This window comes from Coregonus clupeaformis, chromosome 3 (assembly GCF_020615455.1).
Source record: "Coregonus clupeaformis isolate EN_2021a chromosome 3, ASM2061545v1, whole genome shotgun sequence".
Classification (NCBI taxonomy): Eukaryota; Metazoa; Chordata; class Actinopteri; order Salmoniformes; family Salmonidae; genus Coregonus; species Coregonus clupeaformis.
This window is the reverse complement of record NC_059194.1, coordinates 10791160-10816156: the sequence shown is the minus strand read 5'-3', so window position 1 is coordinate 10816156 and position 24997 is coordinate 10791160. Positions and strand designations below refer to the sequence as shown.

The window sequence follows — 24997 nt, the reverse complement described above, 5'->3', positions numbered from 1 at the left end:
GGATAGCCAGTGGGACAACCACCCTATTATGATTGTATTTTTATTATTATTATTATTATTATTATTATTATTATTATTATTATTATTATTATTATTATTATTATTATTATTATTATTATTATTATTATTATTATTATTATTATTATTATTATTATTATTATTATTATTATTATTATTATTATTATTTATGGGGGGGGTAGAACTATTACTGTTATACTATTACAGGTATTCCTTAAAGAGGTGGGGTTTCAAGTGTCTCCGGAAGGTGGTCAGTGACTCTGCTGTCCTGGCGTCCTGGCATTGTGGGGGAGCTTGTTCCACATAGACTGACCAGGTGAATCCAGGAGAAAGCTATGATCCCTTATTGATGTCACTTGTTAAATCTACTTCAATCAGTGTAGATGAAGGGGAGGAGACACGTTAAATAATGATTTTTAAGCTTTGAGACAATTGAGACATGGATTGTGTGTGTGCCATTCAGAGGGTGAATGGGCAAGACAAAATATTTAAGTGATCTTTTTGCACCCTGAAACATGACTCTGATGAATGTCCTTAACATGTTAAACAAATAAATCCTCTCTCACCTGTGACCCAGACCATGATGAGGATCTCAGTCCAGCTGAATTCAGTGGTCTTGACCCGGTAGATCTGCATGGGGTGGTCAGTGACGGTCACGTTTGGCATGGTGCTGATGCCCTCGAAGCGGTCCGATGCGTTGAACAACAGCAGGCACAGGAAGATAATGAAGGAGGAGGCATGGGTCACAAACTTCATGAAGGGGCTGCGCAGGACATTGCCCAGCTACAGGAAATAAGAAGGTCATTTAGCAGATGCTCCCATCAATAATGACTTACAACCAGTGCATTCAACTTAGGGAGGTAAAACAACCACATCATAGCAAGTAAAACCTTAAGGTGGGATTGGTGGGATGCACAGGCATAATTCAGCCAATAAGAAGTCTCTGGAGTAACTATGGTGCAACCACCTCAACCTATACTACAAAGCACGATCAAGGAGTTAGCCAGCTAATTTGCCTACACATCCTTGAAATGGGCTTGGTCAAATTTTCTCAACAACCAAAAACACATACATGTACATTTAGCTTTCTTAATGAACCAGAAAAACAGTTATTTCTGCTTGTTTATCAAAGTTAGTTGGCTAACTCCTTGAAACTGCTTTGTAATATACCCCTCAGATGAAATGAGTTTGTTGTGAAGTCTGGAGTAACTTTACAACAATCACAAATCAATTCAGTTTAGGTGGTCGTATCAATTGATTTAAACTTTATTTGGTTTCGTTCATGATCTATACAACTGAAAAGCTACTACTAGTCCTAATCACATTTTTATTCCCACCAATTGGCCCCTCCTGAAAAACAAATCGAAGTGTTCTCAAGGTGCCACCCCTAAATACAAATGATGCCAGCAATAGTAATGATGTCAACAACCCAGACTGGCATTGTGCCCGCCCACACCACTAACCCATAAAGATGCCCAGCAGTCGCTCTGCTTCTCTCCATTCCTCTTAAAGCCCTCAATGATTAAAACACACATTCTTAGCCTTGGCTTTATGAGAGGGTAAACAACATCCCTAAAGATAGAAAATGTAACACTTACATTTCATTGGAGCGTTGCGAGAGACTCTCGTTATACTACTGAAACTTAAGACTTATCTATAAACCACCTGGGTAGGGCAGGGTAAGTGAATATAAACAAACAAGCATGCTACACCCTCCTAGACTATTCACCCTCACACTCCTAGACTATTCACCCTCATACTCCTAGACTATTTAGCCTCACACTCCTAGACTACATACCCTCACACTCCTAGACTATTCACCCTCACACTCCTAGACTACTTACCCTCACACTCCTAGACTATTCACCCTCACACTCCTAGACTACTTACCATCACACTCCTAGACTATTTAGCCTCACACTCCTAGACTACTTACCCTCACACTCCTAGACTATTCACCCTCACACTCCTAGACTACTTACCATCACACTCCTAGACTATTTAGCCTCACACTCCTAGACTACTTACCATCACACTCCTAGACTATTCACCCTCACACTCCTAGACTACTTACCATCACACTCCTAGACTATTTAGCCTCACACTCCTAGACTACTTACCCTCACACTCCTAGACTATTCACCCTCACACTCCTAGACTACTTACCCTCACACTCCTAGACTATTTAGCCTCACACTCCTAGACTACTTACCCTCACACTCCTAGACTATTTAGCCTCACACTCCTAGACTACTTACCCTCACACTCCTAGACTATTCACCCTCACACTTCTAGACTACTTACCATCACACTCCTAGACTATTTAGCCTCACACTCCTAGACTACTTACCCTCACACTCCTAGACTATTCACCCTCACACTCCTAGACTACTTACCCTCACACTCCTAGACTATTTAGCCTCACACTCCTAGACTACTTACCCTCACACTCCTAGACTATTTAGCCTCACACTCCTAGACTACTTACCCTCACACTCCTAGACTACTTACCCTCACACTCCTAGACTACTTACCCTCACATTCTTAGACGTATTTACCCTCACACTCCTAGACTATTTACCCTCACACTCCTAGACTACTTATCCTCACACTCCTATACTTTTTTACCCTCACACTCCTATACTTATTTACCCTCACACTCCTAGACTTATTTACTTTAATCACAGGTGACTGTAAATATCTGTTTTACTTCAAGAGGATGTTTGAGTAATGGACACATATATAATTACTATTTTATATGTAATTCTATGGGCTAGAAACAATACTCGTCATATGCTCTGGTTTGAGTTGAGATAACTGAAAGGGAACACAACTGGTTAATTTTGTCCCAACACAGCCTCCGTATTTCACTTTGAAATCTACAGCCTGGTTATGCTCCAGTTGATCTACCTGAGAGGTTTTGAGTGGCAGGAATGATGGCGGTGGGTAGACTCACATGCCAGACTTCTATCTATACTCTCTTGGCAGATATTACTTGTCACATTGCAAAACAATCATCAATCAATCAAATTAACATCAAACACATTTATTTTATAAAGCCCTTTTTACATCAGCAGTTGTCACAAAGTGCAATACAGATACCCAGCCTAAACCCCCAAAGAGCACTGTGCAGAGGCAGTGGTTAGGGAAAACTCCCTAGAAAGGCAGGAACCTAGGAAGAAACCTAGAGGAACCAGGCTCTGAGGGGTGGCCAGTCCTCTTCTGGCTGTGTCGGGTGGAGATTATAGCGGTGAAACTGCCACGTCCGTTTGCGATATTACAACAAAGACGTTACGGCAAACAACGAACACCTCTGACATCATTGTACATCATTTCACGCACGATGGAACAGCAGAGTATGTACTGTGGTTTTTTCTCCACCATGCTCATTTTCTCAAAACAAAAACAATAACACATGTACCTATTGTACATTTCAGCTACAAGGCCAGATCATTCTTCAAGATGTTCAAACGTTCATAGATGACCAGCAGGGTCAAATAATAACCAGAGTGGTTATAGAGGGTGCAACAGTTCAACATCTCAGCGTGCACGTACATACAAGCATTTGTGCAGTTTATAAACAAACAGACTCCATCAACATTTCTCTGACTACAACTACATTGGAATTCTGACCAAAGTGTTTCAGGCTGGTAAGCGACACTCAGTGGGTATGTCAGTGGACGTGGTACTCTTACCCGACTGCAAGGGGCGAACCAGTAACCCACAGCCAGCATGGGCAGACCCAGGGCCACAGCCACCACCACCAGGCACTTCACAGCGATAGTCTGCTCCCTCAGGCCAGACAGGTTCTCATACCAGATCGTCAGCAGCTGTTGCTGGCAGTTGGGGTGGGCCACGAACTGTGGGGGAGGAGAGAGAAAACAGGAAAGTTAATGCAATCGGGAAGCATCCTGGGGAAGCAGGGATGAGCTATATACTGTATTTATAATAGAGCTAATACAATGGGGAAGCAGTCTAGGGAAGCAAAGAGGTTGAGTGGCAGAGCTGGTTCATCCTCTACACTGCCACTCCGTTTAGTCTGGACAATGAGGATGAAAACCCAGTTCTGAATCTATTCTGTAGGCACCAGGTGGACACCAGACAAAAGGGGACTGCTGAGTGGAGGCACCAGTCATTGGTTGGTCATTTGCATTTTGAGTGGGCCTATAGTTTGTGTATGTGTGTGTGTGTGTGTGTGTGTGTGTGTGTGTGTGTGTGTGTGTGTGTGTGTGTGTGTGTGTCTGTGTGTGTCTGTGTGTGTGTGTGGGTGTGGGAGCGAGAGAGAGAGAGTCTAATTTAATCACATTAACAGGCTTGATCAAATCTGGGGAAATGAATTACGCTCTCGTCAGCGGTGGCTGGTGTGGGGAGATTTGGGTAGGTGGTGTTCCCTGTCTGAGTAATGGAAGTTTTCAATCAAAAGCCACTGAGCCATTAATGAACTGAACAGTTCTCTCTGTGGGTTTTCTTGACACTGTCTGCCAGCCCAGTCAATCCACAATCATTTTATAATAGCAAATGTTTGGTTATTTGCTCTGTAAAGACCAAATACTACAAGATAAGAACATTAACCAGTATCAAAGGAGTGTAAAAAGTTTGGGTTCCCATGTTCATTCTGAAATGGGAACAAACAGACATGAAATTCCAATTGAAGAAAATAAAAATGGACGGGAGTGGGGGCCGTTTCCTGGGATTGACCCTCAAACTGGGATTTAAATGGGATTGACCATCAAGCTGTTGCTCCCAAGTACTTTGAGAATAACTTGGTCAAGTTCATTGATTGGTTTGAGATACAGACACATGAATTCTGGGTCAGAGAGAGATGCATTGCCACCTGTAGCAAGAAACAAGTTCCATCCTCAAGTGTGCAATGTGTTCTGAATGGAACCCACTAGGTTAATGAATAACACACCTCTGTGCCTTTGGGTTTTTAATGTCAAGGTTGTGCTACCTCGGCTCCCCCTTTTTGCTACAAGGTTAGCAACGACTAAATTGGAAAATATGGCCAACTAATTATGCTGTTGAATGAACAATCGAGGCGAAGCCAGAACGGCTATGAATAAGGAGCAGCGAGTCTATTATTATCGATTCTTTGGAGAGGGAGAGCCGTGTGGCGTTGGGATGATTTGTCAGTGTACAAAAAATCCTGGGACAAGAACGAGATGCAGAAGAGTTGAGGTGAACATTAACCTGGCAGTAACAGGATAAGGACATTTTAATACACTTCATGTGAGAAAACCCGGGCAAAAGTCAATAGGTAGAAACTCAATGTCTGTCAGGGGTTGGTGTTCAAAACTCAATGTCTGTCTGGGGTAGCTAGCTAGGTGTTCAAAAGCTCTAATGGTGCTTTGGGTCATCCTGAAAGATGTCACATTGCCTTACAGTTTTTCAAAAGCTTTTAAAAGCTATTTATTATGATGTAATACAATTTTATAAGGCCCCAACTAATGATTCAACTTGCTATGCAACTTCCTTTTGATTGAATTTATTTTATGCATTATCTAACTTTGCGAATCCCATTTTACAAGCTAACTATAATGGGGGGGGCAGTATGAAAAATACAAAAATAATGTATGCACTCACTAACTGTAAGTCGCTCTGGATAAGAGCGTCTGCTAAATGACTAAAATGTAAATGTAATATGCATTACCCTAGATGACAGGTTGTTTATAAGCCCCACGCAGCCATGTTGGTACTCCTCCATTGTAAAAAAAGATTTGGGACGATATAGAAATACATTTATTAATGTCTACATTCGTTTTTGGCAAGTATATTATATTATAGACACCTTAAATGCATACTTTTAAATTATATTAAGTGAACTGAAAATTGAAATAAAAAAAATAAAAAATAAATCCTTAAAATATATATTTTTAGAGAGTAATAATGTTACTGTAATACATATAATTTTGTCCGTGAAAGATTTTAGTGAAATACTGTAGAATTTCATTAATTCCTATGGAGGACTGCTCCTACTGGGGAGTACCAATATGGTTGACCGGTGGCTTCAAAGTCTCTCACTGGCCATTACATAGCATAAGCAATCCAGGGTTTATACACATCATTTTACTTTAAAAGCGCCCATCAGAGGGAAATGCCGCCCCTATTTCGATGTCATTCTTGTTTAGGTTCCACCTCTGAAGAATGACGCAGGCTACTTATACATATTCACGAATTAGGGGAGGGAAAGAACGTCATAATGATTTCCACGTGGAGTGATCGAGAAATATTAGCCAGCTGGCTAGGCTGGTTCTGCTGGAGTTGACATTAGCATAATAGGGAAAACTTCACCACAGATGGAAACCAGTATCTTTAACTTCACCACAGATGAAAACCAGTATCTTTGACTTCACCACAGATGGAAAACAGTATCTTTGACTTCACCACAGATGGAAACCAGTATCTTTGACTTCACCACAGATGGAAACCAGTATCTTTGACTTCACCACAGATGGAAACCAGTATCTTTGACTTCACCACATATGGAAACCAGTATCTTTGACTTCACCACATATGGAAACCAGTATCTTTGACTTCACCATAGATGGAAAACAGTATCTTTGACTTCACCACAGATGGAAACAAGTATCTTTGACTTCACCACAGATGAAAACCAGTATATTTGACTTCACCACAGATGGAAACCAGTATCTTTAACTTCACCACAGATGGAAACCAGTATCTTTGACTTCACCACATATGGAAAACAGTATCTTTGACTTCACCACAGATGGAAAACAGTATCTTTGACTTCACCATATATTGTTATCTCCAAAGTTTTGGTATCTTCCATAAGAGACATGCGTTTTTCTACATTATAATGGACACAGTGAAACCTTTGGTAGGTAGGCTGCGTGCAGGCTTCTGCTGCATTACAGCAAAGCTAAGTCAGCCGTGCTCATGGTTCTCACAGGGGAAGTGAAATGATAGGCTACAATTACTTTGCTCATGATGCATGTCGGAAATGACACCCTGAGTGCATCAGACACAAAACACCAATACAAATGTTACAACAGCACAGCAAAATAGATAAACAAGTTCCTTGAATGTTCTTTTGCAGGTGCCTGATCATTATAGGACAGACACTTGTGGTTTAGCTACACCAATCAAAGCAATAAAGCTTGTAGTGAAGTAAGACTTTAGTGGTCAAAACCATTCATCTTGGGGCAACGGGGGAGCATGGTTGCAAAATGCAATCATATCACGCAATTATACCATTTATAAAATGTATATATTTATATATACTACCAGTCAAAAGTATGGACACACCTACTAATTCCAGGGTTTTTCTTTATTTTTACTATTTTTTACATTGTAGAATAATAGTGAAGACATCAAAACTATGAAATAACACATGTGGAATAATTTTTACTCTGCTTCGTTGGGAAGGGCACGTAAGCAACCATTTCACAATAAAGTTTACAACTATAGAACTGTTGTATTAGGTGTGACAAATATGTGACATATACAAATACAATTTCATTTGATTAAGCCCCAAAATCACAGTGGTGGTACAAAGGCATCTGTCACAGAGATTAGTAATACATAATCTGTAGTCTACAACAACATTTTCCTGGATAAAATAGATCTTTACAGTGAGGGAAAAAAGTATTTGATCCCCTGCTGATTTTGTACGTTTGCCCACTGACAAAGACATGATCAGTCTATAATTTTTATGGTAGGTTTATTTGAACAGTGAGAGACAGAATAACAACAGAAAAATCCAGAAAAACGCATGTCAAAAATTTTATAAATTGATTTACATTTTAATGAGGGAAATAAGTATTTGACCCCTGTGCAAAACATGACTTAGTACTTGGTGGCAAAACCCTTGTTAGCAATCACAGAGGTCAGACGTTTCTTGTAGTTGGCCACCAGGTTTGCACACATCTCAGGAGGGATTTTGTCCCACTCCTCTTTGCAGATCTTCTCCAAGTCATTAAGGTTTCGAGGCTGACGTTTGGCAACTCGAATCTTCAGCTCCCTCCACAGATTTTCTATGGGATTAAGGTCTGGAGACTGGTTAGGCCACTCCAGGACCTTAAAGTGCTTCTTCTTGAGCCACTCCTTTGTTGCCTTGGCCGTGTGTTTTGGGTCATTGTCATGCTGGAATACCCATCCACAACCCATTTTCAATGCCCTGGCTGAGGGAAGGAGGTTCTCACCCAAGATTTGATGGTACATGGCACTGTCCATCGTCCCTTTGATGCGGTGAAGTTGTCCTGTCCCCTTAGCAGAAAAACATCCCCAAAGCATAATGTTTCCACCTCCATGTTTGACGGTGGGGATGGTGTTCTTGGGGTCATAGGCAGCATTCCTCCTCCTCCAAACACGGCGAGTTGAGTTGATGCCAAAGAGCTCGATTTTGGTCTCATCTGACCACAACACTTTCACCCAGTTCTCCTCTGAATAATTCAGATGTTAATTGGCAAACTTCAGATGGGCCTGTATATGTGCTTTCTCGAGCAGGGGGACCTTGTGGGCGCTGCAGGATTTCAGTCCTTCACGGCGTAGTGTGTTACCAATTGTTTTCTTGGTGACTATGGTCCCAGCTGCCTTGAGATCATTGACAAGATCCTCCCGTGTAGTTCTGGGCTGATTCCTCACCGTTCTCACGATCATTGCAACTCCACGAGGTGAGATCTTGCATGGAGCCCCAGGTCGAGGGAGATTGACAGTTATTTTGTGTTTCTTCCATTTGTGAATAATCGCACCAACTGTTGTCACCTTCTCACCAAGCTGCTTGGCGATGGTCTTGTAGCCCATTCCAGCCTTGTGTAGGTCTACAATCTTGTCCCTGACATCCTTGGAGAGCTCTTTGGTCTTGGCCATGGTGGAGAGTTTGGAATCTGTTTGATTGATTGTTTCTGTGGACAGGTGTCTTTTATACAGGTAACAAGCTGAGATTAGGAGCGCTCCATTTAAGAGTGTACTCCTAATCCCAGCTCGTTACCTGTATAAAAGACACCTAGGAGCCAGAAATCTTTCTGATTGAGAGGGGGTCAAATACTTATTTCCCTCACTAAAATGCAAATCAATTTATAACATTTTTGACATGCGTTTTTCTGGATCTTTTTGTTGTTATTCTGTCTCTCACTGTTCAAATAAACCTACCATTAAAATTATAGACTGATCATTTCTTTGTCCGTGGGCAAACGTACAAAATCAGCAGGGGATCAAATACTTTTTTCCCCTCACTGTATGTGTTCAATCCTGGGGAGGTAAATCAGAGCATTATATCTGCGGTCATGGCACAGCTAGGTCACATCCTGGAGAGGTCAATCGGGGCATTCTATATGTGGTCATGGCACAGCTAGGTCACATCCTGGAGAGGTCAATCAGGGCATTCTATATGTGGTCATGGCACAGCTAGGTCACATCCTGGGGAGGTCAATCAGGGCATTCTATCTGTGGTCATGTGGCACAGCTAGGTCACATCATGGAGAGGTCAATCAGGGCATTCTATCTGTGGTCATGGCACAGCTAGGTCACATCCTGGAGATGTCAATCAGGGCATTCTATCTGTGGTCATGGCACAGCTAGGTCACATCCTGGAGAGGTCAATCAGGGCATTCTATCTGTGGTCATGGCACAGCTAGGTCACATCCTGAAGAGGTCAATCAGGGCATTCTATCTGTGGTCATGGCACAGCTAGGTCACATCCTGGAGAGGTCAATCAGGGCATTCTATCTGTGGTCATGGCACAGCTAGGTCACATCCTGGAGATGTCAATCAGGGCATTCTATCTGTGGTCATGGCACAGCTAGGTCACATCCTGGAGAGGTCAATCAGGGCATTCTATCTGTGGTCATGGCAAAGCTAGGTCACATCCTGGGGATGTCAATCAGGGCATTCTATCTGTGGTCATGGCACAGCTAGGTCACATCCTGGAGAGGTCAATCAGGGCATTCTATCTGTGGTCATGGCACAGCTAGGTCACACCATGGAGAGGTCAATCAGGGCATTCTATCTGTGGTCATGGCACAGCTAGGTCACATCCCGGAGAGGTCAATCAGGGCATTCTATCTGTGGTCATGGCACAGCTAGGTCACATAATGGAGAGGTCAATCAGGGCATTCTATCTGTGGTCATGGCACAGCTAGGTCACATCATGGAGAGGTCAATCAGGGCATTCTATCTGTGGTCATGGCAAAGCTAGGTCACATCCTGGGGATGTCAATCAGGGCATTATATCTGTGGTCATGGCACAGCTGGGTCACATCCTGGAGAGGTCAATCAGGGCATTCTATCTGTGGTCATGGCACAGCTAGGTCACATCCTGGGGAGGTCAATCAGGGCATTCTATCTGTGGTCATTTCCCCCTTCTGATAACCAGGTGGCGAATCGCATCTCTGCATGTCTGGCAGACATATCAGTATGGATGACGGATCACCACCTCAAGCTGAACCCTGGCAAGACGGAGCTGCTCTTCCTCCCGGGGAAGGACTGCCCGTTCCATGATCTCGCCATCACGGTTGACAACTCCGTTGTGTCCTCCTCCCAGAGTGCGAAGAGCCTTGGCGTGACCCTGGACAACACCCTGTCGTTCTCCGCTAACATCAAGGCGGTGACCCGCTCCTGCAGGTTCATGCTCTACAACATTCGGAGAGTACGACCCTGCCTTACACAGGAAGCGGCACAGGTCCTAATCCAGGCACTTGTCATCTCCCGTCTGGATTACTGCAACTCGCTGTTGGCTGGCCTCCTGCCTGTGCCATTAAACCCCTACAACTCATCCAGAATGCCGCAGCCCGTCTGGTGTTCAACCTTCCCAAGTTCTCTCACGTCACCCCCCCTCCTCCGCACACTCCACTGGCTTCCAGTTGAAGCTCGCATCCGTTACAAGACCATGGTGCTTGCCTATGGAGCAGCGAGGGGAACGGCACCTCTGTACCTTCGGGCTCTGATCAGTCCCTACACCCAAACGAGAGCATTGCGTTCATCTACCTCTGGCCTGCTAGCTCCCCTTCCTCTGCGGAAGCATAGTTCCCGCTCAGCCCAGTCAAAACTGTTCGCTGGTGGAACAAGCTCCCTCACGACGCCAGGACAGCGGAGTCACTCACCACCTTCCGGAGACATTTGAAACCCCACCTCTTTAAGGAATACCTGGGATAGGATAAAGTAATCCTTCTACCCCCCCAAAAAAAATTGTAAAGTGGTTATCCCACTGGCTATAGGGTAAATGCACCAATTTGTGAGTCGCTCTGGATAAGAGCGCCTGCTAAATGACGTAAATGTGCCCTTGAGCAAGGCACTTAACCCTAATTGCTCCTGTAAGTCGCTCTGGTTAAGAGCGTCTGCTAAATGACTAAAATGTAAATGTAAATGTCATGGCACAGCTAGGTCACATCATGGAGAGGTCAATCAGGGCATTCTATCTGTGGTCATGGCACAGCTAGGTCACATCCTGGGGAGGTGGATCCAGATGACTCAATGTTCCTGAGGGGAAAGGTGGCACAAACAATCAGGATTCCACTCCATGTGTTACCCCTCAGAGTGTGAAGAGCACCAGCTCCAGTTCGCATCTCTGCTGCAGATGAGGAAAATGTCATTTGGGGGTTTGCGAAATAGCAAAGCTCTCCCTCAGGCTGGATCCATTGACAATAGGGAGAGAGGGTGTTGCTCAAAAATGTATTTCTCAAGTGGCAGCCTGAGGCTGAGATACACTGTAAATGCACAACACTGATTATGGGATTTGGCACTACCTCAAATGCCTCCTTATCATTCTGATTTGGTGTTAAGCACCAAATAGGAATTCCACTCAGTAGCTTAAAGAGATTCTCTGGTACTTTTGTATGCTTTTTAGCCAGTAGTTCTGGAAAGTAGCGCTCATGAGCCAAAAGTGGTCCCCGAAAATCACATACACTATACAAAAGTTAATGGAAACCCTTTCAAATTAGTGGATTCGGCTATTTCAGCCACACCCATTGCTGACAGGTGTATAAAATCGAGCACACAGCCATGCAATCTCCATAGACAAACATTGGCAGTAGAATGGCCTTACTGAAGAGCTCAGTGACTTTCAACGTGGCGCTGTCATAGGTTGCCACCTTTCCAACAAGTCAGTTCATCAGATTTCTGCCCTGTTAGAGCTGCCCCGGTCAACTGTAAGTGCTGTTATTGTGAAGTGGAAACGTCTAGGAGCAACAACGGCTCAGCCGCGAAGTGGTAGACCACACAAGCTCACAGAATGGGCCAATCTAGTGCTGAAGTGCGTACCGTGTAAAAATCGTCTGTTCTCGGGTTGCAACGCTCACTACCGAGTTCCAAACTGCCTCTGGATGCAATGTCAACACAAAAAGTGTTCATCGGGAGCTTCATGAAATGGGTTTCCATGGCCGAGCAGCCGCACACAAGCCTAAGACCACCATGCGCAATGCCAAGCGTCGGCTGGAGTATTGTAAAGCTCATTGCCATTGGACTCTGCAGCAGTGGAAACGCGTTCTCTGGAGTGATGAATCACGCTTCACCATCTGGCAGTCCAATGGATGAATCTGGGTTTGGCGGACGCCAGGAGAACGCTACCTGTCCCAATGCATAGTGCCAACTGTAAAGTTTGGTGGAGGAGGAATAATGGTCTGAGGCTGTTTTTCATGGTTCGGGCTCGGCCGCTTAGTTCCAGTGAAGATAAATCTTAACGCGCCAGCATAGAATGACATTCTAGACGATTTTATACTTCCAACTTTGTGGCAACAGTTTGGGGAAGGCCCTTTGCTGTTTCAGCATGCCAATGCCCCCGTGCACAAAGCGAGGTCCATCCAGAAATGGTTTGTCGAGATCGGTGTGGAAGAACTTGACTGGCCTGTACAGAGCACTAACCTCAACCACATCGAACACCTTTGGGATGAATTGGAACGCCGACTGCGAGCCAGGCCTAATCGCCCAACATCAGTGCCCGACCTCACTAATGCTCTTGTGGCTGAATGGAAGCAAGTCCCCGCAGCAATGTTCCAACATCTAGTGGAAAGCCTTCCCAGAAGAGTGTAGGCTGTTATAGCAGCAAAGGGGGGCCCGACTCCATATTAATGCCCATAATTTTGGAATGAGATGTTCGACGAGCGGGTGTCTACATACTTTCGGTCATGTAGTGTATGTGCAGATATGTGCACCACGTTATTGCGCTCACTCGCTCGGCTGTGTGTGCATCTTGCTAGCTGTCACTCAAATGGTAAGGGGCTGAAGCTCCTTGGCTAGAACTCGAATTGCTACAGGGCTGGCCCACGTGGGGGGAAATGTAGGGAAAATGGCTTAACACAGCTTCCAGAAAATCAGTCGTTTTTAAACTAGGAATTTTGTGGTTAATTGAGGGAAGACATTAATTCTGCTCATAGATTATGCATGTATGAACTACACATTGACCAAAGTGGGAGGTTTAAAAAATACTTAGTAGTCGCCAAAGTTCTGGAGCATGTCTTTAATAAATTATGCTTTCTTGGCCGGGGCCCTTAAGTATCAAGCCTCTCAGAGTAGGAGTGCTGATTCAGTGTCAGTTTTGAATAAGATTACATGGACATGGGGTCCTGATCCCAGATCAGCACTCTTACTCTGAGACACTTGATACATATGGCCCTAGGCTTACTTGAAAAGTACATGTAAATCTCATTGGGACTTCCCTGGTATAATAAAGGATACAAAACAATAATATCAACAAAAAAACTCAACCGTATTAATGTTTTATTATCCTTTTCTTTTTTTTATAATAACAGTACAGGGCCAAATCAGATTGAGGCCTCCTCTGAGTTTCATACCATGATATCTGAACCACCACTTGGTGGCAAGGAGACGACATCCTTTACCATGGTGGAGGAGGAGACAACATCCTTTACCATGGTGGAGGAGGAGACAACATCCTTTCCCATGGAGGAGGAGGAGGAGACAACCTCCTTTAACATGGAGGAGACAACCTCCTTTAACATGAAGGAGGAGACAATCTCCTTTACCATGGAGGAGGATGAGACAAACTCCTTTACCATGGAGGAGGAGGAGACAACATCCTTTACCATGGAGGAGGAGGAGACAACCTCCCTTACCATGGTGGAGGAGGAAACAACATCCTTTACCATGGTGGAGGAGGAGACAATCTCCTTTGCCATGGTGGAGGAGGAAACAACATCCTTTACCATGGTGGAGGAGGAGACAATCTCCTTTGCCATGGTGGAGGAGGAAACAACATCCTTTACCATGGTGGAGGAGGAGACAATCTCCTTTGCCATGGTGGAGGAGGAAACAACATCCTTTACCATGGTGGAGACAAAATCCTTTACCATGGAGGAGGAGGAGACAACCTCCTTTAACATGAAGGAGGAGACAATCTCCTTTACCATGGTGGAGGAGACAAAATCCTTTACCATCGTGGAGGAGGAGTCAACATCCTTTACCATGGAGGAGGAGGAGACAACAACCTTTACCATGGAGGAGGAGACAACATCCTTTACCATGGTGGAGGAGGAGACAACCTCCTTTACCATGGTGGAGGAGGAGACAACATCCTTTACCATTGTGGCCACAGCTGCCAATTAATCAATCACATTAATGTCGGTTTCAATTCCATCAGGCATTTACACCTCAATGAACCTCACACATTATGGCAAGAAGAAGGCTTTAGTGAGGTTTTAATTATTGTCAAAATCTAATCTTTTAAAATTGCAGTGTATGATGGCCCCTTTATGCAGGGAGCACTGCACTTTTATCCATGCCCTGTAACTGTTAACTTGATTAACATCACATCACCGGACGACCTTGAGCGCAGGAAATCCCACCGAGTAGGCAAAGCTCACCCAGTCCTATGATTAATAATACTGTACTAAGAAGTTGACTGGCTGGCTGTCTGGCTGACACATAACATACATGTGACTGGCTGTCTGGCTGACACATAACATACATGTGACTGGCTGTCTGACTGGCACATAACATACATGTGACTGGCTGGCTGGCTGGTTGACACATAACATACATGTGACTGGCTGGCTGGCTGACTGGCACATAACATACATGTGACTGGCTGGCTGTCTGACTGGCACATAACATACATGTGACTGGCTGGCTGTCTGACTGGCACATAACATACATGTGACTGGCTGGCTGGCTGACTGGCACATAACATACATGTGACTGTCTGGCTGTCTGGCTGACACATAACATACATGTGACTGACTGACTGTCTGACTGGCACATAACATACATGTGAAAGCTGGCTGGCTGACACATAACATACATGTGACTGGCTGGCTGTCTGACTGGCACATAACATACATGTGACTGGATGGCTGGCTGACACATAACATACATGTGACTGGCTGGCTGGCTGACTGGCACATAACATACATGTGACTGGCTGGCTGTCTGGCTGACACATAACATACATGTGACTGGCTGTCTGGCTGACACATAACATACATGTGACTGGCTGTCTGGCTGACACATAACATACATGTGACTGGCTGTCTGGCTGACACATAACATACATGTGACTGGCTGTCTGGCTGACACATAACATACATGTGACTGGCTGGCTGTCTGGCTGACACATAACATACATGTGACTGGCTGGCTGTCTGACTGGCACATAACATACATGTGACTGGCTGGCTGTCTGGCTGACACATAACATACATGTGACTGGCTGTCTGGCTGACACATAACATACATGTGACTGGCTGTCTGGCTGACACATAACATACATGTGACTGGCTGGCTGTCTGGTACTTTACATGTGTTTTTCGTTGGTTCTTTATTACTTATTTTTTATTGTATCTTTTGGATAATCGGTGCTGTCATACACTGGATTTACTTGCTACTATAATCATATACATTCAATATGTTGATTTTAGCTTGGTTGACATATTGCTGTGTTACTTCTAGACACTCTGAACAGGAAGGTTATGTTTAGTCATTAGTTTAACCTTGAGGTACAGCACAGTGGTTTACACTACAACATATTGTAGTTCTGGCAAAAAACAAAAGCACCCAGAATTGAAGCAATGAAAATGTCTGACTGTTACAAAAAGTGTAGTGCCAAAATGTTGACACAAAATGGATGGATACTGTAGATAGTGTCACAAAAGAAGCCGTGTTGAGTTGGAAGGGGTGATTGTTTTTTGCTAGGATGAATGTTTGGCAGGTGAATATTGTAGGCAGGGCAGGTGGAGATGGGTAGAAGAGGGATGCAGGTCTGGTACACAGGCACGTAGCAATGGAGGCACTTTGATGTAAAGAGGCATGTTCTGGGAATCGTTTTGAATGAATTACTGTATATTCTAGATACTAGAAATAACTTACAAGATTGAGAGATCAGAGAGATAAGAAAGAATTGCAGTGCTGTTTTGCAGCTAGAAAATGAAGCCCTATAAAGGTGTTGCGGTGTGATGTGATTCCAAGCAAATGGCTAGTTTTTTGTTCGCTTCACTTCTACAGGACACCCTGGATATGTTCACCATTCAATCAATAAGAGATCACCAGTCAGAGAGAGTTTACATGGGAAGAGTTCATCCCTGTTGAAGTATTGAGAAGTCAACGACAGGTCCAGGCCTGAGGATAGATAAAGGAAACTGTTAGCTACTAACCTTTTTCACCTCGTACTTGATGGCCAGTTTGACCCTGCTCAGGAGAGAGCGAAGGCCCTGTCCCGCCTCCTTCTCGGCAGTAACATCTCCATTCAAAATGGCTTCCACTTCCTCTGTGTCCCGACAGAGGTCCAGCACTCCCACTACAAAGTCCTTACACTGCATAGACAGCTTGCGATAGTCATTCTGGACAGAGAGAGAGAAAACACAGGTTAGTGTCAAGTCAGCTACCGTAGACAGGGAAGGGCAAGCTCGTCGGCGTAAATCTCATTTACAAAGGTAACGTGACACGAACAGAATATAAACTTAGTGATATTTCTTCAGCAAACATTCTGTTATAAAATATATATAGTATTAGTGAAAAAACAACGTATTTTTCTCTGAAAACACTTTTAGCATTTCTGAGTAAGTGATGGGTTCAATAGTGATGACCCAATGGGGATATCTGTGTGTAATGACCTCGACATCAGCTGAACTCAAGAGCGGTGTTGTATATCCACATTACATACAATTGTATTATTACTTAAGTAGGAAAATCTGAAATACATTTACATCTTAATACTGGGCAGGATAATAATAAAGATTACAATAGCTTGGAAATGAATCCCCCAAAACTAAAATGTTCATATAAATGTGGTGTTAATCCTACAATGTGAAATGTATTTTAACCCAAGCCCTATTTTCACAGGATTACTGTCACTGTAGGGGGAGGTAAGGTAATGTAATTGTTATCTGAGCGCATCTGCAATTTTATTCCTGTGGATGCAGTTATGTTGGTAATTTCAGCATTCCTCAAAAAGGCATACATTAACTCCAACAAACCTGTGGGCCCTCTAATACTATAGTCCTTTGTGAAAAGGCATCTCAGTGTTTTGATAAAATGACTGTACTTGCCAGGTGACAAGATTGACTGTATTCAGCACAGTATTATAAAAGTATTTAATACAATTTTCTCCAAATTTACAGTAAGTATACAGTCGATATTCACGATACTGACCTCAGTATTACTTGGTATCATATTTAAGCTGTTAATTGAACTTCTGGTCAACCATCCCTAGTTTAGATCACTCTACTTGTTGGAAAGCAATCCAACATAAATGTAATATATACTCAAGCTACAAGGGAGGAAGAAGCCATGCATGTTGAATTGGTATAATTCTAATATCAAGAAGAAGCAGTCTTGCTAATGAGGGGACACAACTTGTATAATGTTTACACAAATTATACATAAACAGTAATAAGTATTGACAACACATTTCAAATGCATGCAGTCGCATGAAGAAACAGTAGTCTTGAATGCTTTTGGTACAGCTGACGTTGTCCTTATAGCACACTGAAAAGCTGTAGCCTGTCCATTTTACCTATGGTCATACTTACAGTATATATTGAATAACTCCAGAATCACCACTTTTACTTAAGTTTAGCAAAGTACATTCATTATTGAAATGGAAATAATATAGAACAAATTTAGCTTGGAGTGAAATAAAATCAATCACATTGTTGTTTAAACCTTGCTCTAAGAACACAATTAAAGATGCATTGAGCTAAAGTCTTGTCTTTTGCTTTTAAATGTGATTGTTTGTCCTTATACTGAGAGTATTTAGTCTGGATTTAATTTCCAAGGAACAACGTTGCTCAGCATGCATCTGCCACTTTGTTCATGTCTAGTGCTTCATTCTTTCTAATTGTGATGGATTGTCATAAACCATCTGTTCAAAGACACTTTTAAATACTGTGTTTGACAAGCCCAAACCCTACATTTTCAGTTACTCATAACTGAACATTGTGTCCAAACTCTCAAGTGAAGCATTGCACCATGTGGTAAGAGGCAGTGAAAAATGTACTGCCTTTGATTCACTAGAACATGTCCCGATATACTTCCATCATCTCACTGCATCTCTCACAGAGAGATGCAAAAGGACAACTCAGAGAATAGATTGAAGAAAACAGGTATCAGGACAAAACATAATAAGCCCTGTATGAGGGCCCATATTGAGAGCAATTTAATGTGTTCTCTACGGAAATAGCTTTTTGGTTTCTTCTGTGTTCAGTGTTGTATCAGACAAACCTGAAAAAGTTTTTATTTACGAGACAGGATCAAACAAGCGTCCTCTCCTAAAATGTTCATTTAAAAACACATTCAGTGTAGCTTGTTGCATCATACCAAGCTCAAAATGGTTTAACAGCATGAAACGCTCTAGTAAATGTGGGTAACTTAATAACAAGCTTTTGTGGCAATATGGTTCAGTGAACTCATTTTTACAATCAATACAAATGAAATAAATAATTAAAAAATCTAAGCAGTAATTCTTAAAGGAGAGGGCAGGTATGTTTTTTGAAACACCACTGGTTTCCCTCTCTCCCATTAACAGCTCTGGGAATTCACATCTCTGTCACAAAGTTTATCTGCCGGCTGTGTCTAAACAGCAACTTAATGCACAATCTGACAGTCAGCCAGAAATGCTAAAAGACAGACTACCCTTGAAGTAACAACAAGTAATTAGCCAGTGTGAGGTTAGGCACTTTTTTAATCAACGTAAATGAATTTATGTAGTTAAACATATTTACCAGGGAGAAGCAATTGTGCTGCGTGGTTTCTTTTTTATGGCTCTTTTTATCCTGGTGGGGACAGCAGCATAACACAAATACAGGTTGAAGATTCATTCATTACATGACACAACATTGGTTTTAAATGAAAACATGAGGCTGAAATTGTTAATTAAGCAGAATCAACACATTGCTATTGTACATGACTTTGCCTGATAACAATCATCAATTTAGTTAGTACTATGCCATGTCAGAATTCCAAAGCATTCAAAATGATCAAACATGGTCACGCCTTCAAACTAAATGCAGAACAAACCAACAGTGAGTGAGCATTAGCTTCAGAGTAGGAGAAGGTTTGCAAAATTCTGTGAAATTTCCCCAAATTCCTAGGATTTCTGTAAAACCTAAGAATTCAGAGAAGTTCTTAGAAATAGATTTCTGAAAAACCTACGCATTTGGGAACATTTCAGAAAGTTTGCAACCCTGAGTGGAGTAGCTCATAAGTGTCCTACCTTGAACTCCTTCTCGATGTTGGCCAACTTGGTCAGTTCGTTGCTGAGCTCCAGTGCGGTGAGCACCGGGTCCTCGCTAGACAGCGACAGGTAAGCCGGGCTAGCCAGGCCCCGGTAGGCATTGATGCGCGAGCGCGAGTGGCTGAAAGAGTCTTTGCCCTGTTTCTCGGCACATTCTGCGCACTTGCAGAAGTAGTCGTGCGGCCGCTCGATGCGCGCGCCCTTCAGCAGCAGCATGTGCACCACCTCGTACTTCTGGCAGTGCGCAGACAGAATGATGGGGGTGATGTCGGGCGAGAAGCGCGTGCCGTCTTCATCGTACGAGTAGAAGTCATCGTCCTGCAGCTCGCACGGACTCCGTGTCAGCCGCTCGCTGGCCTGGAAGGACGGATGGGCCAAGATGGCTTCCACGATCCTGACGTAGCCTTTCGAGATAGCCAGGAGTAGGGCGTCACCGATGCGCGCCAGGTTATCCCTCCGCAGGAGCAGTTCCGTCACCTCCAGGTGCTCGTTGCCCACCGCCAGCTGCAATGCGTTCTGGCCCATGTAGTCCACGCAGTTGACATTGAGCGTGGTGGAGTCCTCAAGCATCTTGCGGACCACAGGGATGTTGCCGTACTCTGCGGCGTCCAGAAAGCGCTCTTCCTCGGCGGTCATGCTGGTGGTGCGGTCGTTGAACATGAAGGCCGGCCCGCGCATCGCCGGTCGACGACCCTTCTCCCGCGCCGCCGTCATCCGCCGGTGGGTGGGGAGCTCGAGTTCTGCCACCGCTTTCCTTGCAGAGATGGAGAAAACGACATCATGGTTACTTCCTCTGTGAAGAGCTCTGACTTTTGCAAACATACTTACCACCAAGTTTTATTGACTAACAGCTATAAAGAACATTACCCATCTGGGATAATAAAGACACTCTACTAGTCAAAACGGTTTGTCCTTCAACTATAAATAGATTCAACTTCAGTTGTAGGCCTGTTTTACAAAGTCTAAAAACCACCCTTCACCATTCAAAGAGACCAGTGATTGCAAGGCATGCTTGCATTGTGAATTATGTTGCGTTCTGGCATAAGGGCTTATCTAGGGCATCATGTTTGGTGTCTGCACAGTTTGTTGACCCATAGCCACGTCATCCCACCACCCCATGCCCTTACGTTCACAACAGAGTGGAGAGAGGCAGCAGTGTATTCATTAGAGCTCAGCACCAAGTCACCCCAGCAGTCTCAGTGAAAGGTGCCCCACAGACTGTGGAAGAAATCCTTCTGGCGTTAATAGCATTTTAATGAAACACAACAGATGCCTGGGTGATACAACTACAGGTTGCACTAACATATCATGGGTTTCTGTGCCAGGTTTCAAACCAAGCAACTGCTCCTGCCAGAGATGAGAGCCATAGACATAAAGCACATGTTGGATTACTTGTTTTTGATAGTGGCTTAATAATACCCAGGATATTTGGGAAGTATTTGTACACAATTAGTAATTGAGTAATAGTAGTTGGCCCATAAAATTGGAATGAACATGGCATTTATTATTTAACTTGCCCACCTCAATGGACCAAATAATGTATAATTAGTAACCAATTAATAGTCAATTCCACTAATTAAATGCGTTTTCCATTCCCTCTCCCTTTATAGCCGACCAGTTCAATTCAACTCAAGTCCAGTTCTGATTAAAAACATCAAACCCAATTTCAAGTCAATTACAGCTGCTGTTGCTACTTCTCTAGAGATAAGAGAACTATCCAGACAGGCTGTCATTCCACTGTCCTTGGTTGGCAGATGGGTAATGCTAGTCAGTTTGGCACACAAGGTAGGCTCCCTATCTCCCCCTCTCCATACCTCTATGGAAAGAATAGTACTGAAACTCATTTCCACCATTTCTCCTCTAAAAACAGAAAGGAAATGTCAAACATTGTATAAACTATTTAATCTTCATCAGAATCCTACTCAAGCAGGGCATCTTATTTGAGCGTGGTCTCCACAAGAGACCTGTTACACTTTTATTTTACTTTCCTTGAAGAAGTGTGTCACCTTAATGTGGGGGGGCATGCTAATTTGGAGTATGCTACTGTGGGTTTGCTGACACGCAGGATCTATAGCTTGTCCATCTTGATAATTATCCATGAAAGGAAGTTCATTTGTAATTTGGGTGTTCTATCCATTATAATCAAACCGGCGTCAAATTAAGCTAGACAATAACCAAATGAAGCGCCAGCATACTGTACAATGCATGGGCAAACAAAGCGTAATTCAATAGAGAGAAACAAGTGATGGGAATTCAATTAACCCTGCATTGGTGACCTTTGTCAATAGCCATGAAAAAGCAATCAATGCAATGCCTCGCTTCCCATATCAAACCGCTCAGGCTCATTTGTTCATATTTGTTTGTTGAGTAATGCCAGGCAAGGATAATTCATCAAAGGAGAAAAAATGTAAGTAGGAGTAAATTAAAGAGAGAAATGGACCCAGCTTGTAAAATAGGCTACCAATAGGAATGTACTGTGAACAAAAATGTACTCCTTGGTTGACTATTCTATTCCAAAAATAAAATAAAAATGGTAAATTAAATAACATCACTTCGGGATCTCACTCTGAGTAACATTTCTCCTCCCTTAATGGTCCTTGAGATTTGCACTTGAGCAGGAAATTCATTTTACAGGCATGAACAGCTGAAGACTCTTAGGACTTGCTACCCCAATGACTTGCTGGCAGGCTTGCGGGGACACTGCATCCTCTATATATAGCCAAATGCTTCGGACACCCAGGGGATCACCTAGAATTAAAAATACTATTTCCCCTTTGCCTTGATAGAACAACAGCTGCCAGAAATTGATTGGGTTAATAAGCTAATTTAGCATCTTAATTAGAGTAAGAATAGGGTTACATTTGCACTCTGATATTGGTTTTCTTCCACATTGGAGAATATCGGAGGATCATACATTCAAATAAAGCCCTGCGATAGACAAGCAGCCTGTCCAGGGGTTGTACTTGGGCGGCAGGTTGCCTAGTGGTTAGAGTGTTGGGCCAGTAACAAAAAGGTTGCTAGTTTGAATCCCAGATCTGTCGATCTGCGCTTGAGCAAGGCACTTAACCCTAATTGCTCCGGGGTCGCGGTCAATAATGTCTGATCCCCTGGCTGTGAACCCACTCTCCGAGGGTGTCTCAGGGGAAGTGGGATATACAAAAAACACATTTCCATTTCACACCTCACACTTGTACAGATTACCCACTTGTACATGCAGTGAAACAGGACAAATATAAGCACCACTATTTGTCTTGTACATCAAGCTACCTCACGCTACGGAAACAGGAGATAGCCAGAACGGCCCATAGGGCAGGAGCCTAGGACAAGGCTTACTTACACATTCAAATATTATAATAAAGTTCCTTTCTCCCAAGGGACATTTCTTACATTTGAATACATTTCCGGAGAATATTCACTACCGGTCAAAAGTTTTAGAACACCTACTCATTCAAGGATTTTTCTTTATTTTGACTATTTTCTACATTGTAGAATAATAGTGAAGACATTAAAACAATGAAATAACACATATGGAATCATGTAGTAACCAAAAAAGTGTTAAACAAATCAAAATATATTTTATATTTGAGATTCTTCAAATAGCCACCCTTTGCATTGATGACAGCTTTGCACACTCTTGGCATTCTCTCAACCAGCTTCACCTGGAATGCTTTTCCAACAGTCTTGAAGGAGCTCCCACATATGCTAAGCACTTGTTGGCTGCTTTTCCTTCACTCTGCGGTCCAACTCATCTCAAACCATCTCAATTTGGTTGAGGTGGGGGATTGTGGAGGCCAGGTCATCTGATGCAGCACTCCATCACTCTCCTTCTTGGTCAAATCACCCTTACACAGCCTGGAGGTGTATTGGGTCATTGTCCTGTTGAAAAACAAATGATAGTCCCACTAAGCCCAAACCAGATGGGATGGCGTATCGCTATAGAATGCTGTGGTAGCCATAATGGTTAAGTATGCCTTGAATTCTAGATATATCACAGACAGTGTCACCAGCAAAGCACCCCCACACCATAACACCTCTTGAAATGTTCCATATTGACCGTCCTTCATGTCTTAAAATAATGATGGACAGTCATTACTCTTTGCTTATTTGAGCTGTTCTTTCCATAATATGGACTTGGTCTTTTAACAAATAGGGTTATCTTCTGTATACCCCCCTACCTTGTCACAACACAAATGATTGGCTCAAACTCATTAAGAAGAAAAGACATTCCACAAATTAACTTTTAAGAAGGCACACCTGTTAATTGAAATGCATTCCAGGTGACTACCTCATTAAGCTGGTTGAGAGAATGCCAAGAGTGTGCAAAGCTGTCATCAAGGCAAAGGGTGGCTATTTGAAGATTCTAAAATCTAAAATCTAAAATTTGTTTAACACTTTTTTGGTTACTACATCATTCCATATGTGTTATTTCATAGTTTTGATGTCTTCACTATTATTCTACAATGTAGAAAATAGTACAAATAAAGAAAAACCCTTGAATGAGTAGGTGTTCTAAAACCTTTGACCGATAGTGTAACATTAAGGATAATTGTGTTACAATTTTACACATAATTACCCTTATGGCTAATTATTATAGGCATTACCCTTATGGCTAACTCTTATAGACATTACCCTTATGGCTAACTCTTATAGACATTACCCTTATGGCTAACTCTTATAGACATTAGCGTTATGGCTAATTCTTATAGACGTTACCGTTATGGCTAATTCTTATAGACATTACCGTTATGGCTAATTCTTATAGACATTACCCTTATGGATAACTCTTATAGACATGACCCTTATGGCTAACTCTTATAGACATTATCCTTATGGCTAACTCTTATAGACATTACCCTAGCAATGTACTGTATTCATGTAGCACACCACACTTTAGGTTAACAAAATAGAGGAGGAGAAGGATCTAGTACTAGACAGGACATCATAGTGTGGACTGCATTCCCATTGCATCCATTTGAGGCGGAGGCTAAGTGGCAGCAAAAATGGACTCTAAACAGGGTGAGGGTGTAAGTCCAAAAGTCCTATGCGAATAGGGTCCATAATGGGGCCTAATGGTGGTTATCTGTCCATTAGCTATAATGGTGGTGCCGTATTGGACATATGTTCACAACCCTTGACCCGAAATTTGGCAGGCATGCCAAGGGGTAAGGCAGACAGTAGCTCACCCAAGAGGTATGTGTCAGTTTGGTCTGAGGGTAGTGCTATAAGGCAAGCAAATGCATTCTCCTTTATCCTACACCAAATCAGAACATTTTGATGTATTTTTAATTCAGGTTGCTCGCAAGCTGTAGTGTGGGTTTGGGGAAGGACTGACCAGCC

At 43.0% G+C, this 24997-nt stretch overlaps 1 protein-coding gene across 1 annotated transcript in view; it reads right to left on the bottom strand.

The window, feature by feature from the left end:
- LOC121540470 (short transient receptor potential channel 3) overlaps positions 1-20654 on the bottom strand; it is a 64632-nt gene extending 43978 nt beyond the window's left edge. Inside the window, exons 1-5 of the mRNA XM_041849370.1 lie at positions 19640-20654; positions 19149-19199; positions 16581-16766; positions 3714-3878; positions 585-801 (exon numbers count right to left, since the gene is read on the bottom strand). Coding sequence (XP_041705304.1) covers positions 585-801; positions 3714-3878; positions 16581-16766; positions 19149-19199; positions 19640-20482 — 1462 coding nt within the window. The 5' untranslated portion in view covers positions 20483-20654. The remainder of the gene's footprint in view (positions 1-584; positions 802-3713; positions 3879-16580; positions 16767-19148; positions 19200-19639) is intronic.
- Between the last annotated feature and the right edge of the window lie 4343 nt (positions 20655-24997).